Consider the following 17,886-nt stretch of genomic DNA (forward strand, 5'->3'; position numbering starts at 1 on the left):
TCTTTTTCTGTTTGTAGCTCCGCATCTCATCAAAGTATCTGGGTGACATTCACCAAATTTCAAAATTACCTTTGGTATTGTTTGACATTGACTTTGGGGAGCTCTGGAGGGAGGATCACCTGAAAACTAGATAATCATTGCAGAGCAGCTGATACTGAGTTAGGTTAAGAGGCCCATGTGACTGCCAGTTTGGAGAGTCATGTCATACATATTTAAGATGCCATACACAGAGAAACAATAGTTTCAAATATGAGCTCCAAATCAAAGGTCAAATGATGGGTTATCTATGTTTTACCAGAATTTAGCTGCTCCTAACAAGGGTGGATGTATATAGCATGAGACAGGATTTCTCTGTTTATATCACGGCTAATGAGTATACTGAGCAACATGGCAGTGGTCAGTGGGAGGGCAATTAGTTGTTCATAAATTAGTATTCATCTCTCATCCGTAATACCAAGGAACACCTCCCTTTTGGAGTGAGATTTAGAGCAGTTTCTGCTGGTACACCATGGCTCCAGTGAAGAGACTGAGGCTGAATTTAGTTTTCTCAGTGTTCCTTCTCTTCCATTTTATTAATATGCCTTACATACTATCTACCAACTTTTTGTCCATGTCATATTTGTTGTTCTAGGTACAAATTATTCAGGCATCTTGTTTTCTAGTGTACCTTTTTGTTTCTAGTAGATCTTTATCTTCCCAGTGGCAAAAGGGGCTCATCTCCCAGTTGAATTATCCGCCTTTAAAATAGTTTTTCCTGATGCTCTACCTAATGACTTCCTCTTACATCTCATTGACTTGTTTGTAAGGGTTGTCCTTTCAACCATTTTCCACCTCAAAACCATACCTACTCTTCAAGGCCCACTTCAGGTGTGTCATCTCTTTTTTCCTGACTCCTTTAGGTAGTTAAGTAGTTCATTTTCTTTGCTTCTAAAGAACATTGTTCGTATCTCTGTTGTGGAATTTATAACATTATTCTAACCCGTCAATTCTTTCTTCCCTTCAAGACTAAACATTTTACCCTTCTGTGAGTTTTATATTTGGAACCAATGCATCATAGTAATATGCGGGATGGGTGAGGAGTAAGCCTTTATTTTCTAAGGTTACTGTATTATAAATGTAGCCTGTTATTAGGCAGATCAGTTTTAGGAAATAGCATATATGGGTGTTAGGGTCTGAGTTGGATTCTTGAGAAACAGTATGCCCATTTACTATTTGGAAAGTTTTTGTGTGTTCTTTGTGTACTCTTTGTGTAGGTATGTGTCTGTTTGAAGGTCACTGCATAAAAGAAAATCTTTTGCATTTACATCAGGTTACATGTCAAGGAAATGATTGCAGCATCAATGTATATAATAACTAAAACATGGAAATGATTCAGATGTACAAAAACAATAGGGTTGTTTGGTAGAACATTATATAGTAATGAAAATTGATGACTCACAGGTAAGGTAGAACAACATGGATTCAGCTCATTATTTATGTAATATTGAAAGAAGTGGCACAAAAGAATAGTCTTATATGCCATTTGCATAATATTCAAGAATAAGCAAAACTAACCAATATTGTTTATAGTGCATATGTATATGGTAAAATATAAAGGAAAACAAGGAAATGATTATCACAAACTCAGGGTAATGGTTACCTTCGGGGCAAGGAATGTGAGGTAGTGATTAGGGAGGGATTCTCAGTAGGGCAAAAGTAATGATTCTAGTGACCAAGTGAATTGGGGCAAATTATCTAACCTTTTAACCTCAGTTTCTTTAACTGTAAACTGGAATAATATAACTACTTTATGAAAGTTGCAAGGATTAAGAGAGATAAACTATATAAAGCAGTTAGCTCAGTGTCTGGCTAATAGTTAACAGTAAGTAAATGATAATATTTTCCTTATTATATTTCTCTCACCATGACTTGAAGTAGATGCTATAGGCTTTTGGTAGGGAGGATAAAGTTCAAAAAAAGTGGATGGAATTGAAATAAGAAAATCTAGAAATAATGATAAGGACAAGGAAACTACATTTAAGTGCTACTGCTGCTTTGTGTCATATGTCTTGCTAGTTGGGTACATTATTTAATCTTCATAATAATCCTGAGACCAAAGATTCAGTTTTAACAGCCAGAGTTAACCCATATCTTGTGGCTTTAGGTGTCATTATTACCAGTTTATGTCAGATTGGTTAGGTAACTTTCTCAGGGTTCTACAACTAATAAGTGGTAGAGCTGGGATTTGAATCAAGATTTTTTTCCACTGTGCTGTTATTAATGATTAAATTTGACTTGAAAGTTGCCAGAAAATAGTTGGTAGTCTACATTCATTGTACATGTAAATGCTCGCCGAAGTATTTAATGGAGATATATCCTGAGAAAGTTCTATTGAAGAACATTAGATTATATCCGTTTCCAGGGAGGGACTCCATTTTTCTATGGCTATGTGGCAGAGTCTGGTTAAACTACTGTAGTTTATTCTGGGCCTCCAGGATTAATTCTCATTTAACAGGGTCCATTCTGGAATGCCAAAACTGGGATTTGAGGAAATTATTTGGAATTTTCAGTGAGTTCAGGATTACAAAGCAAAAACTTACAGGGTTGGTTGCTGAAGACCGTCTCATGTTGAATTATTGTGTGCCTCACTGTCTTAGGTGTTTACTGCAGTGAAGCCAGATGTGATGCTGTGCAATCAGATTTACAGTATACTCCAAGGATTGAAAAGATGACTTCATCAAGAATTGCTTATCCTCTACTATGTACATATCCTTTGAGTATTGACTCCTTCCCAGCTGTGTTTGTTCTCTCATCATTATTATTTCTTAATAAGCATTTATTTAGCCCTTGGTTTTAAATTTATTTTTAATTGGCCTATTTTCAGTTCAGAAAGTATGGTTAGTATTGCTTTCAATTTAAGCAGACAGATAAAGTGGCTTTTAAAAACCACCCAGAGAGGTTGCAGTGATATCAATATGTACATCCCCAGCTCCAGATTGCTTTTAGTGCCAATAGTAATCCTCTGATTTTCTAGACTCTTATTTTGTTTTCTACTGAGAAGTTTTGGATTAAAATGGGCCACTTTTGTCTTGCCTCCTACATTACTTAAGAAAGGAGCTATGAACAGTTTGTTCCCTATATTCAGCTTAAAGAATTCTGGAGACCAGAGTAAGCTGAAAGCATAGCTTTTGGTGGGACTGCTTTGGGTCCCAGAAACTATATGACAGACCTTTTTAAAAAAAATTTCTTTATTTATTTTTGGCTGTGTTGGGTCTTTTTTTTTTTTTTTAAACATCTTTATTGGAGTATAATTGCTTTACAATTGTGTGTTACTTTCTGCTTTATAACAAAGTGAATCAGCTGTACATATACGTATATCCCCATATCTCCTCCCTCTTGTGTCTCCCTCCCACCCTCCCTATCCCACACCTCTAGGTGGTCACAAAGCACCGAGGTGATCTCCCTGTGCTATGTGGCTGCTTCCCACTATCTATTTTACATTTGGTAGTATGTATCAGTCCATGCCACTCTCTCACTTCGTCCCAGCTTACCCTTCTCCCTCCCCGTGTCCTCAAGTCCATTCTCTACATCTTTGTCATTATTCCTGTCCTGCCCGGTAGGTTCTTTATAACCATTTTCTTTGTTTTTAGATTTAATTTATTTTTTTATTTTTTAGTGAATAGGCCCCCAAAATCTCTCTTTTTATTTGGAAATCAAGTTGAACAAATGTTTTTGAAATACTTTTCAAATACTCTAAGGTACCTAATACTGTTTTTTCCCTTATATTTAATTTTATTATTTTTTTATACGGCAGGTTCTTATTAGTCATCCATTTAATACACATCAGTGTATACATGTCAATCCCAATCTCCCAATTCATCACACACACACCCCCCCTCTTCCCCCCTTGATGTCCCTACGTTTTTTCTCTACATCTGTGTTGCAATTTCTGCCCTGCAAACCAGTTCATCTGTACCATTTCCTAGGTTCCATATATATGTGTTAGCATATGGTATTTGTTTTTCTCTTTCTGACTTACTTCCCTCTGTATGACAGATTCTAAGTCCATCCACCTCACTATAAATAACTCAGTTTCGTTTCTTTTTATGGCTGAGTAATATTCCATTGTATATATGTACCACATCTTCTTTATCCATTCATCTGTCGATGGACACTTAGGTTGCTTCCATGTCCTGGCTATTGTACATAGAGCTGCAATGAACATTGTGGTACATGATTCTTTTTGAATTATGGTTTTCTCAGGGTATATGCCCAGTTGTCGGATTGCTAGGTCATATGATAATTCTGTTTTTAGTTTTTTAAGGAACCTCGATACTGTTCTCCATAGTGGCTGTATCAGTTTATATTCCCACCAACAGTGCAAGAGGGTTCCCTTTTCTCCACACCCTCTCCAGCATTGGTTGTTTGTAGATTTTCTAATGATGCCCATTCTAACTGGTGTGAGCTGATACCTCATTGTAGTTTTGTTTTGCATTTCTCTAATAATTAGTGATGTTGAGCAGCTTTTCATGTGCTGCTTGGCCATCTGTATGTCTTCTTTGGAGAAATGTCTGTTTAGGTCTTCTGCCCATTTTTGGATTGGGTTGTTTGTTTTTTTAATATTGAGCTGCATGAGCTATTTATATACTTTGGAGGTTAATCCTTTGTCCGTTGATTTGTTTGCAAATATTTTCTTCCATTCCGAGGGTTGTCTTTCGTCTTGTTTGTAGTTTCCTTTGCAGTGCAAAAACTTTTAAGTGTCATTAGGTCCCATTTGTTTATTTTTGTTTTTATGTCCATTACTCTAGGAGATGGATCAAAAAAGATCTTGCTGTGATTTATGTCATAGAGTGTTCTCCCTATGTTTTCCTCTAAGAGTTTTATAGTGTCCGATCTTACATTTAGGTCTTTAATCCATTTTGAGTTTATTTTTGTGTATGGTGTTAGGGAGTATTCTAATTTCATTCTTTTACAAGTAGCTGTCCAGTTCTCCCAGCACCACTTATTGGAGAGACTGTCTTTTCTCCATTGTATATCTTTGCCTCCTTTGTCATAGATTAGTTGACCATAGGTGCGTGGGTTTATCTCTGGGCTTTCTATCCTGTTCCATTGATCTATATTTCTGTTTTTGTGCCAGTAACATATTGTCTTGATTACTGTAGTTTTGTAGTATAGTCTGAAGTCCGGGAGCCTGATTCCTCCAGCTCTGTTATTTTCCCTCAAGACTGCTTTGGCTATTCAGGGTCTTTTGTGCGTCCATACAAATTTTAAGATTTTTTTGTTCTAGTTCTGTAAAAACTGCCATTGGTAATTTGATAGGGATTGAACTGAATCTGTAGGTTGCTTTGAGTAGTATAGTCATTTCCACAATATTGATTCTTCCAATCCAAGAAAATGGTATATCTCTCCATCTATTTGTGTCATCTTTAATTTCTTTCATCAGTGTCTTATAATTTTCTGCATACAGGTCTTTTGTCTCCCTAGGTAGGTTTATTCCTAGGTATTTTATTCTTTTGGTTGCAGTGGTAAATGGGAGTGTTTCCTTAATTTCTTTTTCAGATTTTTCATCATTAGTGTACAGGAATGCAAGAGATTTCTGTGCATTAATTTTGTATCCTGCAACTTTACCAAATTCATTGATTAGCTCTAGTAGTTTCCTGATGGCATCTTTAGGATTCTCTACATATAGTATCATGTCATCTGCAAACAGTGACAGTTTTACTACTTCTTTTCCAATTTGTATTCCTTTTATTTCTTTTTCTTCTCTGATTGCTGTGGCTAGGACTTCCAAAACTATGTTGAATAATAGTGGTGAGAGTGGGCAACCTTGTCTTTTTCCTGATCTTAGTGGAAATGGTTTCAGGTTTTCACCATTGAGGACAATGTTGGCTGCGGGTTTGTCATATATGGCCTTCATTATGTTGAGGTAAGTTCCTCTATGCCTACTTTCTGCAGGGTTTTTATCATAAATGGGTGTTGAATTTTGTCAAAAGCTTTCTCTTCATCTATTGAAATGATCATATGGTTTTTGTCCATCAATTTGTTAATATGGTGTATTACGTTGATTGATTTGCGTGTATTGAAGAAGCCTTTCATTCCTGGAATAAACCCCACTTGATCATGGTGTATGATCCTTTTAATGTGCTGCTGGATTCTGTTTACTAGTATTTTGTTGAGGATTTTTATATGTGTGTTCATCAGTGATATTGGCCTGTAGTTTTCTTTCTTTGTGACATCTTTGTCTGGCTTTGGTATCAGGGTGATGGTGCCTTCGTAGAATGTGTTTGGGAGTGTTCCTCCCTCTGCTGTATTTTGGAAGAGTTTGAGATGAATAGGTGTTAGCTCTTCTCTAAATGTTTAATAGAATTCGCCTGTGAAGCCATCTGGTCCTGGGCTTTTGTTTGTTGGAAGATTTTTAATTACAGTCTCAAGTTCAGTGCTTGTGATTGGTCTGTTTATATTTTCTGTTTCTTCCTGGTTCAGTCGCGGAAGGTTGTGCTTTTCTAAAAATGTTTCCATTTCTTCCAGGTTGTCTATATTATTGGCATAGAGTTGCTTGTAGTAATCTCTCATGATCCTTTGTATTTCTACAGTGTCCATTGTTACTTTTCCTTTTTCATTTCTAATTCTATTGATTTGAGTCTTCTCCCTTTTTTCATGATGAGTCTGGCTAATGGTCTGGCTAATCAATTTTGTTTATCTTCTCAAAGAACCAGCTTTTAGTTTTATTGATCTTTGCTATTTCCTTCATTTCTGTTTCATTTATTTCTGCTCTGATCTTTATGATTTCTTTCCTTATGCTAACTTTGGTTTTTTTTTGTTTGTTTTGTTTTTCTTTCTCTAATTGCTTTAGGTGTAAGGTTAGGTTGTTTATTTGAGATGTTTTTTGTTTCTTGAGGTAGGATTGGATTGCTTTAAACTTCCCTCTTAGAACTGCTTTTCCTGCATCCCGTAAGTTTTGTGTTTTCATTGTCATTTGTTTCTAGGTATTTTCTTGACTTCCTCTTTGATTTCTTCAGTGATCTCTTGGTCATTAAGTAGTGGATTGTTTACCTCCATGTGTTTGTAGTTTGTACAGATGTTTTTCCTGTGATCGATATCTAGTCTCATAGCGTTTTGGTCAGAAAAGATGCTTGATACGATTTCAGTGTTCTTAAATTTACCAAGGCTTGATTTGTGACTCCAGATATGATCTATCCTGGAGAATGTTCCATGAGCACTTGAGAAGAAAGTGTATTCTGTTGTTTTTGGATGGAATGTCCTATAAATATCAATTAAGTCCATCTTGCTTAATGTGTCATTTAAAGCTTTTGTTTCCTTATTTATTTTCATTTTGGATGATCTGTCCATTGGTGAAAGTGGGGTGTTAAAGTCCCCTACTATGATTGTATTACTGTCGATTTCCCCTTTTATGGCTGTTAGCATTTGACTTATGTATTGAGGTGCTCCTACGTTCGTTGTGTAAATACTTAAAATTGTTATATCTTCTTTGATTGGTTCTTTGATCGTTATGTAGTGTCCTTCTTTGTCTCTTGTAATAGTCTTTATTTTAAAGTCTGTTTTGTCTGATATGAGAATTCCTACTCCAGCTTTCTTTTGCTTTTCATTTGCATGGAGTATCTTTTTCCATCGCCACACTTTCAGTCTGTATGGGTCCCTAGGTCTGAAGTGGGTCTGTTGTAGACAGCATATATACAGGCCTTGTTTCTGTATCCATTCAGCCAGGCTGTCTTTTGGTTGGAGCATTTAATCTATTTACATTTAAGGTAATTATCGATATGTATGTTCCTATTACCAGTTTCTTAATTGTTTTGGGTTAATTATTATACGTCTTTTCCTTCTGTTGTGTTTCCTGCCTAGAGAAGTTCATTTAGCATTTGTTGTAAAGCTGGTTTGGTGGTGCTGAATTCTCTTAGCTTTTCCTTGTGAGTAAAGGTTTTAATTTCCCAGTTGAATCTGAATGAGATCCTTGCTGGATAGAGTAATCTTGGTTGTAGGCTTTTCCCTTTCATCACTTTAAGTATGTCCTGCCACTCCCTTTTGGCTTGCAGAGTTTCTGCTGAAAGATCCACTGTTAACCTTATGGGGATTCCCTTGTATGTTATTTGTTGTTTTTCCCTGCTGCTTTTAATATTTTTTCTTTGTATTTAATTTTTGAAAGTTTGATTAATATATGTCTTGGCGTGTTTCTCCTTGGATTTATCCTGTATGGGACTGCCTGTGCTTCCTGGACTTGATTTACTATTTCCTTTCCCATATTAGGGAAGTTTTCAACTATAATCTCTTCATATATTTTCTCAGTCCCTTTCTTTTTCTCTTCTTCTTTTGGGACCCCTATAATTCGAATGTTGGTGCATGTAATGTCCTGGAGGTCTCTAAGACTGTCCTCAATTCTTGTCATTCCTTTTTCTTTATTCTGCTCTGAAGTAGTTATTTCCACTCTTTTATCTTCCAGGTCAATTACCCGTTCTTCTGCCCCAGTTATTCTGCTATTGATCCCTTCTAGAGAATTTAAAATTTCATTTATTGTGTTGTTCATCATTGTTTGTTTGCTCTTTATTTCTTCTAGGTGCTTGTTAAACATTTCTTGTATTTTCTCCATTCTATTTCCAAGATTTTGGATCATCTTTACTATTATTACTCTGAATCCTTATTCAGGTAGAGTACCTGTGTCCTCTTCATTTGTTTGGTCTGGTGGGTTTTTACCTTGCTCCTTCATATGCTGTGTGTTTCTCTGTCTTCTCATTTTGCTTCACTTACTGTGTGTGGGGCTTCCTTTTCGCAGGCGGCAGGTATGTAGTTCCCGTTGTTTTTGGTGTCTGCCCCCAGTGGCTAAGGTTGATTCAGTGGGTTGTGTAGGCTTCCTGGTGGAGGGGACTGGTGCCTGTGTTCTGGAGGATGAGGCCGGATCTTATCTTTCTGGTGGGCAGGACTGCGTCCAGTGGTGTGTTTTGGGGGGTCTGTGACCTTATTATGATTTTAGGTAGCCTCTCTGCTAATGGGTGGGATTGTGTTCCTGTCTTGCTAGTTGTTTGGCATAGGGTGTCCAGCACTGTAGCTTGCTGGTCGTTGATTGGAGCTGGGTCTTAGTGTTGAGATGGAGATCTCTGGGAGACCTTTCGCCATTATATGGAGCTGGGGGTCTCTGGTGGACCAATGTCTTGAATTCGGCTCTCCCACCTCAGAGGCACAGGCCTGACACCTGGCCCAAGTACCACACTGCTCAGAAGAAAAGGGAGAAAAAAAGAAAGAAAGAAAGAAAGAAAGAAAGAAAGAAAGAAAGAAAGAAAAAGGAAGTTATTAAATTAAAAAATAAAAAATTATTCACAATAAAGAAAAGGACTTCCCTGGTGGCTCAGTGGTTGGGAATCCGCCTGCCAGTGCAGGGGACACGGGTTCAAGCCCTGGTCTGGGAAGATCCCACATGCTGCAGAGCAACTGGGCCCATGCGCCACAACTACTGAGCCTGCGCTCTGGAGCCTGCGCGCCACGGCTGCTGAGGCCCGCATGCCTGGAGCCCGTGCTCTGCAACGGGAGAGGCCACTGCGGTGGGGGGCCCGCGCACCGCAGCGAGGAGTAGCCCCCGCTTGCCTCAAATGGAGAGGGCCCTCGCAGCAGCGGAGACCCAAAGCAACTAAAAATAAATAATAATAAATTAATTTAAAAAATAAAGAAGATAAAAGAAAAAAGAAAGAAGAGAGCAACCAAACCAAAAAACAAATCCACTAATGATAACAAGCGCTAAAAAATATACTAAGAAAAAAACAAATCCCAAAAAACAAAAAAAACGGACAGACAGAAGAACCCTAGGACAAATGGTAAAAGCAAAGATATATACAGACAAAATCACACAAAGAATCGTACACATACACACTCACAAAAAAAGAAAAAGGAAAAAAAAAATATATCGTTGCTCCCAAAGTCCACTGCCTCAATTTTGGGATGATTCGTTGTCTATTCAGGTATTCCAGAGATGCAGGGTACATCAAGTTGATTGTGGAGATTTAATCCGCTGCTTCTGTTTCTCTTTTCATTCACACAGCTCCCGGGGTTCAGCTTTGGATTTGGCCCCGCCTCTGCGTGTAGGTGGCCTGAGGGCATCTGTTCTTCACTGAGACAGGACGGGGGTTAAAGTAGCAGCTGATTAGGGGCCTCTGGCTCACTCAGGCTGGGGGGAGGGAGGGGTACGGATGTGGTGCGAGCCTGCGGCAGCAGAGGCCGGCGTGACGTTGCACCAGACTGAGGCACGCCGTGCGTTCTCCTGGGGAAGTTGTCCCTGGATCACGGGACCCTGGAGTGGTGGGCTGCACAGGCTCCGGGAAGGGGAGGTGTGGATAGTGACCTGTGCTTGCGCACAGGCTTTTTGGTGGCTGCAGCAGCATCCTCAGCGTTTATTTCCCGTCTCTGAGATCCGTGCTGACAGCCGCGGCTTGCACCCGTCTCTGGAGCTCCTTTAAGCAGCGATCTTAATCCCCTCTCCTCGCGCACCCCGGAACAACAGTGTCTTGCCTCTTAGGCAGTTCCAGACTTTTTCCCAGACTCCCTCCCGCCTAGCTGTGGCGCATTAGCATCCTTCAGTCTGTGTTTGCGCAGCCAACCCGGATCTGATCTCCCAGCCCCCACCCGTCCCAGCTGGCGTGTGAGCAGACAAGCCTCTCGGGCTGGTGAGTGCTGGTCGGCATCGATCCTCTGTGTGGGAATCTCTCCACTTTGCCCTCTGCACCCCTGTTGCTGTGCTCTCCTCCATGGCTCCGAAGCTTCCCCCCTACGCCACCCGCAGTCTCTGCCCATGAGGGGGCTTCCTAGTGTGTGGAAACCTTTCCTCCTTCACAGCTCCCTCCCACTGGTGCGGGTCCCGTCCCTATTCTTTTGTCTGTTTTTTCTTTTGCCCTACCCAGGTGCATGGGGGAGTTTCTTGCCTTTTGGGAAGTCTGAGGTCTTCTGCCAGCGTTCAGTACGTGTTCTATAGGAGTGGTTCCACATGTAGATGTATTTCTGATGTATTTGTGGGGAGGAAAGCGATCTCCCCGTCTCACTCCTCCGTCATCTTGAAGGTCTCCCTGCGTTGGGTCTTTGTTGCCGCGCACGCGGGCTTTCTTTAGTTGTGTTGATCAGGGGCTACTCTTTGTTGCGGTGCGCAGCTTTCTCACTGCAGCAGCTTCTCTTGTTGCAGAGCATGGGCTCTAGGCGCGCGGGCTCTCGAGCGCAGGCTCAGTAGTTGTGGCACACGGGCTTAGCTGCTGCATGGCATGTGGGATCTTCCCGGACCAGGGCTTGAACGCGTGTCCCCTGCAGTGGCAGGTGGATTCTTAACCAGTGCGCCACCAGGGAAGCCCGATGAGAGACCTTTTAATAAGCTAATTATCAAGCTTTAAATAAAGTTCCCATTTTCACATTTTTAGTTTGTTCCCTGTTTAAGAGCATAATGTGGATTAGGTCTCCTTTGAAGTTGAGGTATTGATGGGTACTAAATACACAGTTCTTTTCTTATTTCTGTTTAATGGAAAAAAAATCCCTCTTTTGCTGCTTACAACCTACTTTGTACTTACTTTTTCTACTTACTTTTGCTGGTTACAACTTACTTTTTGTACTCTACAACCATAGAAACTCACTACTTCCTGCTTCTCCATAACTGCTTTTTCTTAGGTTTATTTGATTGTACTCAGCATTTTTTCTTGATTTTAAAAATTAAAAAAATTATCTCAGTAAAGGTTTCTAGTACTGCCTTGGAGTGGAGATGTTATTCATGGTAGAAGCTTGGGAATACACTCACCAGACCAGTCCATTTCAACTGACTGTTAGAACAGATTTATGGCTGCCAGGTGGAAACTCCTTGTTCTAATTAGCCTTCTGCTGTTCCTCTGAGTGTGGCACTCTTAAGGGGGTCTGTGAACATCTAGGTAGATTGATATAAGAGTTAATCAGGAAAAAATCAGAGAGATTTTGCTTTCTATTAATTAGATGCTATAAAAAGTAATTTTTTTTTTCTCCCCTGAACTCTGGGAGTGTTAGTGTATGAGTGTGTCAAGTACTGCCCCTGTGTCCTCTGCTGTCCCAGCTTTTTATTCAGCAAAATTCCTAATTTACAGAAAAATAGGCCAATCACCTAGATTCAATAATTAACATTTGCCATTTTTCTTTATCTATACACATTTTCCTTTTTGGCTTTTTATTACATAGTTGAGAGAAAATTCAGGTTGATGTCCACCAGTTAGTAGTTCTGATTTTCACATTATCCCTGAAATGTAGAACATTTTGATTTCTGAGTCAGAAAATGGAGTCAGAAAGTGAAGTTTTCTTCTTGATGTTAATCATGATACAAACATTAAACATATAACCACACCTACCTTTTAGGAACTTTGGAGGCACACCTAAAATGAGGAAGTAGGTGATTGATATCATTAATTTACATTCAGCCCAGAAGATGTTGAGTTGTTGTCAAGAACCCCAGTGTCTCCAAGCTGTGCCTCAGCAAATTAACCATGCACACCCATGCTAGTCTGTCCTCCAAACTTTTTCACTGTATACTCCCTGGAGGTGGGGATTAAGTAGGGAGAAGGGTAGAAAGAAACTAGCATTTATTGATTGGAGCTAGATATATATCTTAGCTCATTTAATAATAATAGCAATGTTCTTATGATACTACTATCCGCATTTTATAGCTGAGGAGACTAGGTTCAGATAAGTTAAATAATTTGCCCAGAGTCACATACTGCTAGTAAGTAGAGAAGGAGTATTTTTGAATTAAAAAAAAAAAACACCTGTTATTTTTAGGTCACTGTGATGACAGTATATCAGGTACATTTAAATTAGAGATCTCAGGTGAAAAATGGTTCTTTTAACATCTTGTAGTTGGATAAATTATTTGTCTGACATGATTGGCAGTCTGGGTGGGACTTAATACTGCTTCTTAGGAGATAGTTGACAAAGGTCTTAGTTCCTTTGGGATTTCAGGGGACTTGATAGTGCTAAGTGAAGAACTTGTAGTCATGTTTTGTGCTTTTCCTCACCCTGATAAAGAAATAGTGGATCAAAAGTACAATGAGGAATCACCTCACACCAGTCAGAATGGCCATCATCAAAAAATCTACAAATAATAAATGCTGGAGAGGGTGTGGAGAAAAGGGGGCCCTCTTGCACTGTTGGTGGGAATGTAAATTGATATAGCCACTATGGAGAACGATATGGAGATTCCTTAAAAAACTAAAAATAGAATTACCATATGACCCAGCAATCTGACAACTGGGCATATACCCAGAGAAAACCGTAATTTAAAAAGACACATGCACCCCAGTGTTCATTGCAGCACTATTTACAATAGCCAGAACATGGAAGTAACCTAAATGTCCATCAACAGAGGAATGAGTAAAGAAGATGTGCTTTAATATAGTAGATTTAACATAGTAAAAATTCCATATATACAATGGAATATTACTCATTTGTAATAAAAAGGAACAAAATTGGGTCATTTGTAGAGACATGGATGGACCTAGAGTCTGTCATACAGAGTGAAGTAAGTCAGAAAGAGAAAAAGCAAATATTGTATATTAATGCATATATGTGGACTCTAAAAAAATGGTATAGAAGATCTAATTTGCAAAGTAGAAATAGAGACACAGACGTAGAGAACAAAGGGTGCGGATACCAAGGGGGAAGGGGGGTGGGATGTATTGGGAGAGGAGGATTAACATATGTATACTGTTGATACTATGTATAAAATAGGTAACTAACGAGGACCTACTGTATAGCGCAGGGAACTCTACTTAATGCTCTGTGGTGACCTAAATGGGAAGGAAATCCAAAAAAGAGGAGATGTATGTATACATATAGCTGAATCAATTTGCTGTATGGTTGAACACAATATTGTAAAGCAACTATATTCCAATAAAAATTTTAAAAGATTAAGTAATTAATAAGGGCCTACATGTAAACCATACTATGCAATTTAAAATCTTTGCTTATAATAAAGTCCAATAATTTCTCAAAAAAAAAAACCAGTGGAAAATTACAAGCTAAACCAGCCTAAATACAGCTGAATTCCACCACATCAGCATTCTTAGAAGAGATGATGCCAAACATGGCACCACACCCAGAATCAGCCCGGCACACCCCATTAAAGAGTCTAAATCAGGAATTCAGTGGAGAGGTTGTGACTCATCCCAGGATCCTAGAGAAAAAGCTGACGTTAAGATCTAAGGAAGATGGATGGACCTAGAGTCTGTCATACAGAGTGAAGTAAGTCAGAAAGAGAAAAACAAATACCGTATGCTAACACATGTATATGGAATCTAAAAAAAAAAAAAAAAGTCATGAAGAACCTAGGGGCAAGACGGGAATAAAGACACAGACCTACTAGAGAATGGACTTGAGGACACAGGGAGGGGGAAGGGTAAGCTGGAACAAAGTGAGAGAGTGGCATGTACATATATACACTACTGAACGTAAAATAGATAGCTAGTGGGAAGCAGCCGCATAGCACAGGGAGATCAGCTCGGTGCTTTGTGTCCACCTAGAGGGGTGGGATAGGGAGGGTGGGAGGGAGGGAGATGCAAGAGGGAAGAGATATGGGGATATATGTATATGTATTCACTTTGAATTTATATTATATTTGAATTTATATTCACTTTGTTATAAAGCAGACACTAACCATTGTAAAGCATTTATACTCCAATAAAGATGATGTTTTAAAAAAAAATGATCTAAGGAAGAAGCTCAGGCCAAGAATGTGGTTCTTGCTCAGGGCTTTACCGGTGGTAGCATTAGTAATGTGTGACACTCTTGATATTCCTGAAGGATATATGTTGTTAAGAGTCTCCAGTTCCAGAACACTGCTAATATAAATGTTGATGTAAGGTAGTTTGCTAGGCTCATACACAGGCTAAATGACTAGCCTTCACATTCATCTTAATACCTATATTTGTATTAGATATTTTAGATAATAAGAGCAGTTAACATTTATTGAGTACTTACTTTGTGCGGGCCCTATCCTAAGCAGTTTTACACATATTAACTCATTTAATACAACAACCCTATGAGGTAGATAAGGAAACAACTCAGAGAGTAATGCAGAGATCATGGTTAGGCAAAGGAACGGAAATTTGAATCTAAGGAGTCTAAGTGTAGTGTTTTTGCTTTTGACTGCTGTGCTGTATCCAAACCATTGTGCTATATTAGAAAAACACTGTAAGGTAGGTATTATCTCATTTTTCTAATAAATTATTTTTTAAGGTCAAACTTGAATAGGAAAAATGTGAATATCAAGTATTAAGAAATTCTTTTAGTCATATCTCTCTCTTTTTTTTTTTTTTTTTGACTTTTGGGCACGCCACGCAGCATGTGGGATCTTAGTTCCCCGACCAGGGATCGAACCTTTTCCCCTGCATTGGAAGCACGGAGTCTTAACCACTGGACGGCCAGGGAAGTCCCTAGTCATGTCTCTCTTATCTAGCTCAGATGACTTGATGAGTCTTCCTTTTAGTCTTTTGAACTTGTAGTGCCAAATCTTAGAAATTAGACTAGTAGTCTCTTTCTGGATCTAAGCTAAAACCTTCTTGAAGTTTGTGTTATAATTAAAAGTAAATTAAAATCTTGAATTGCCCTTAAAACTGTTATGGAATATAAGAAAGAAGAAAACCTTAGAGATTGAGGCATGAAGGCTTTTTAAAGATCTTCTGAGATGAATTCGCAGTCGGTGCTAGTTGAGAGAATTGCTTTCTAATAACATGTAATACATTGTCAGGTAGTTGTTCCTAGAGTTCTTTGTGAGGCATCTTTGTGACCAGATTGCTTCTTTAGTCTCTATAACTGTTTTCTCTAAGTTCCTATAGTTCATAGGACATAGAACTTAGCATTTAAATAAAGACTAACTCAGTGTTGATGTTATACCTACCTCCCCCTGTCATTGGCCTAATTCAGGCCCTTATGTTTTTCTTGGACAACAGTTTCCTTACTGTTTCTCTGCTGCATGCTTCTTTATTTTTTCAACAAATATGTACTTAATAATGTCTGCTAAGTGTGAGACGCTGTGCTCAGCATTGGGTATATCAGCAGTAAACAAGACAGACATTGTCTTGCCCTAGCAGAATGTATAGTCTACTAATTGGTCAGTCCGTTTTCCATACCATTGCCATAAACGTTTTCGAAAATTCAGGTCTGATTTTTGCTGGTTCTCTTTTGCCTACCTCAGGCTTTTCATAGTCAAGTTGTAGCATACCATAACGGTTCAAATGACTTGTCCAATGAAGCCATCCTTGATCACTCCTTAGAAGCAGAAATAATTATTTTCTTATCCTGGTTCCCGTAGCCCTTTATAAAAATCCTTATCAGAGTATTTATTATATTTTATTATAGTTGTTTGTATCAGTTTCCTCTAATTGTTTGTGAATTTCTTGAGACCAGCGATAGTATTTTATTTATTATTGTTTTATCCTCAGTGTCGGATATAGAATCTGGAATGTAAGTGCTCCATAAAAGTTTAAAGTATAGTATAGTCTTAGTACTTTCTATATCATGTCATGTATGTATGTTTTGTTCCTCCAGCTATTAGGTTACAGACTGTCTTATAATTTCTTTGTATTCCTTCTGTTATCCAGGCTGATGCAAAGAACATCCTTAAAAAATATTTACTGATTATTATTAGCCTTTCAGTATCTTCTGCATGGTAGTTCTTTTTTAGAAAAGCATTTATTGGTCCCTTGTTTTACAGAATGTCTCACTATATTTAAAAAAATCCAAATATTTTATTTAAAGGGGCCTTATTTCTATGATATGCCTATCTTAAGCAACAGCTCATTGATACTGTGACTGGTAAGATGGATCTTGCTTGCTTTCTTCTGTTTGTCTACTAGAATACTTAGAGGTAAATTTGTGGTTCACCTTCAGAAAAGATATGATATGCATCTTGTGTATCATCTTCACTTCTGGTCTTACGTTGCTGCCCTTTGTATCGATTATTGCTCTCCTGTTTTTAATTTTATTTAATGTTGTATTGTTTATGTCTTTATATGCCACTTTAGATCCTTAAACTAACTAAAAACCAGACAAAAACCTAGAAACCAGTGGTATTTTCATTTATCCTCCAAGTACTTATTGAATCCTGAGTCCTATGCCTTAAGAGACAAATAATACATAATACCTATCCCAAGAAACTGGAATTTGTTAATGTAGAAAACACTTGATGTAAGAAAGGTTAGACAAGAGGGCTTTGGGAGGTGATGGGAGGCATAGGGTTTGGAGATTTAGGTGCTTCTGGAGAAGGTGACATTTGAACTGAATCTTGAGAAATGGCTAGTATTTTGATTGGTAAAAAAGGAGAGATTGGGCATTCTAGTAGGTGGAAACAGTAAGTGACCAAGAAAATATAATTTGTGTTATTCATTAGGGTTATCCACCCAAAATTTGTTTCTCTTCCCAGTCACATGTTATGATTGCATGTCCTTGCCCCTTGGAAGTTAGGTGTGGCCATGTAAGTTGCTTTGACCAATGATGTGTGAGCTGAAGTGATCTGAGTCATTTCCATATAGAAGATTTAAGAATCCGTGCATTCACTATGCTTTCTTTTCCTCTGCCACAGTGATCTGCAGTGCTCTGATTAGCCTGTGGGCCAAATATGGTCTGCCTGTATTTGTAAATAAAGTTTTATTGGAACATAGCCATCGTGATTTGTTTATGTATTGTCTATGGCTGCTTTTGCACTACAACAGCAAAGTTGAATAGTTGTTACAGAGAACGTATATCCCATAAGGCTGAATATATTTACTATCTGGCCATTTATAGAAAAGTCTTGCTGACAGCTGCTCTGGATATTGGCTGCTTAGAGTGAGGATTTTGTAGAGCAGAGACTCGTGCTGACCCACAGTGGACATATGCATATGCCATCAGAAAGAAATAAATCTGTATTCACTGATA

The 17,886-nt window shown here is 38.5% G+C and overlaps 1 protein-coding gene across 8 annotated transcripts in view; it reads left to right on the forward strand.

Annotated features, from left to right (window-relative positions):
* EXOC6B (exocyst complex component 6B) overlaps positions 1–17,886 on the forward strand; it is a 708,873-nt gene that overhangs the window by 34,725 nt on the left and 656,262 nt on the right. The window contains exon 1 of one of the 8 annotated variants that reach the window (XM_060309970.2): positions 2,649–2,741. The exons of the other annotated variants lie outside the window; for them this stretch is intronic. Coding sequence (XP_060165953.1) covers positions 2,740–2,741 — 2 coding nt within the window. The 5' untranslated portion in view covers positions 2,649–2,739. Of the gene's footprint in view, positions 1–2,648; positions 2,742–17,886 lie in introns of those variants that run through there. 8 annotated transcript variants of the gene reach the window in all.

Source organism: Globicephala melas, chromosome 12, assembly GCF_963455315.2.
Source record: "Globicephala melas chromosome 12, mGloMel1.2, whole genome shotgun sequence".
Classification (NCBI taxonomy): Eukaryota; Metazoa; Chordata; class Mammalia; order Artiodactyla; family Delphinidae; genus Globicephala; species Globicephala melas.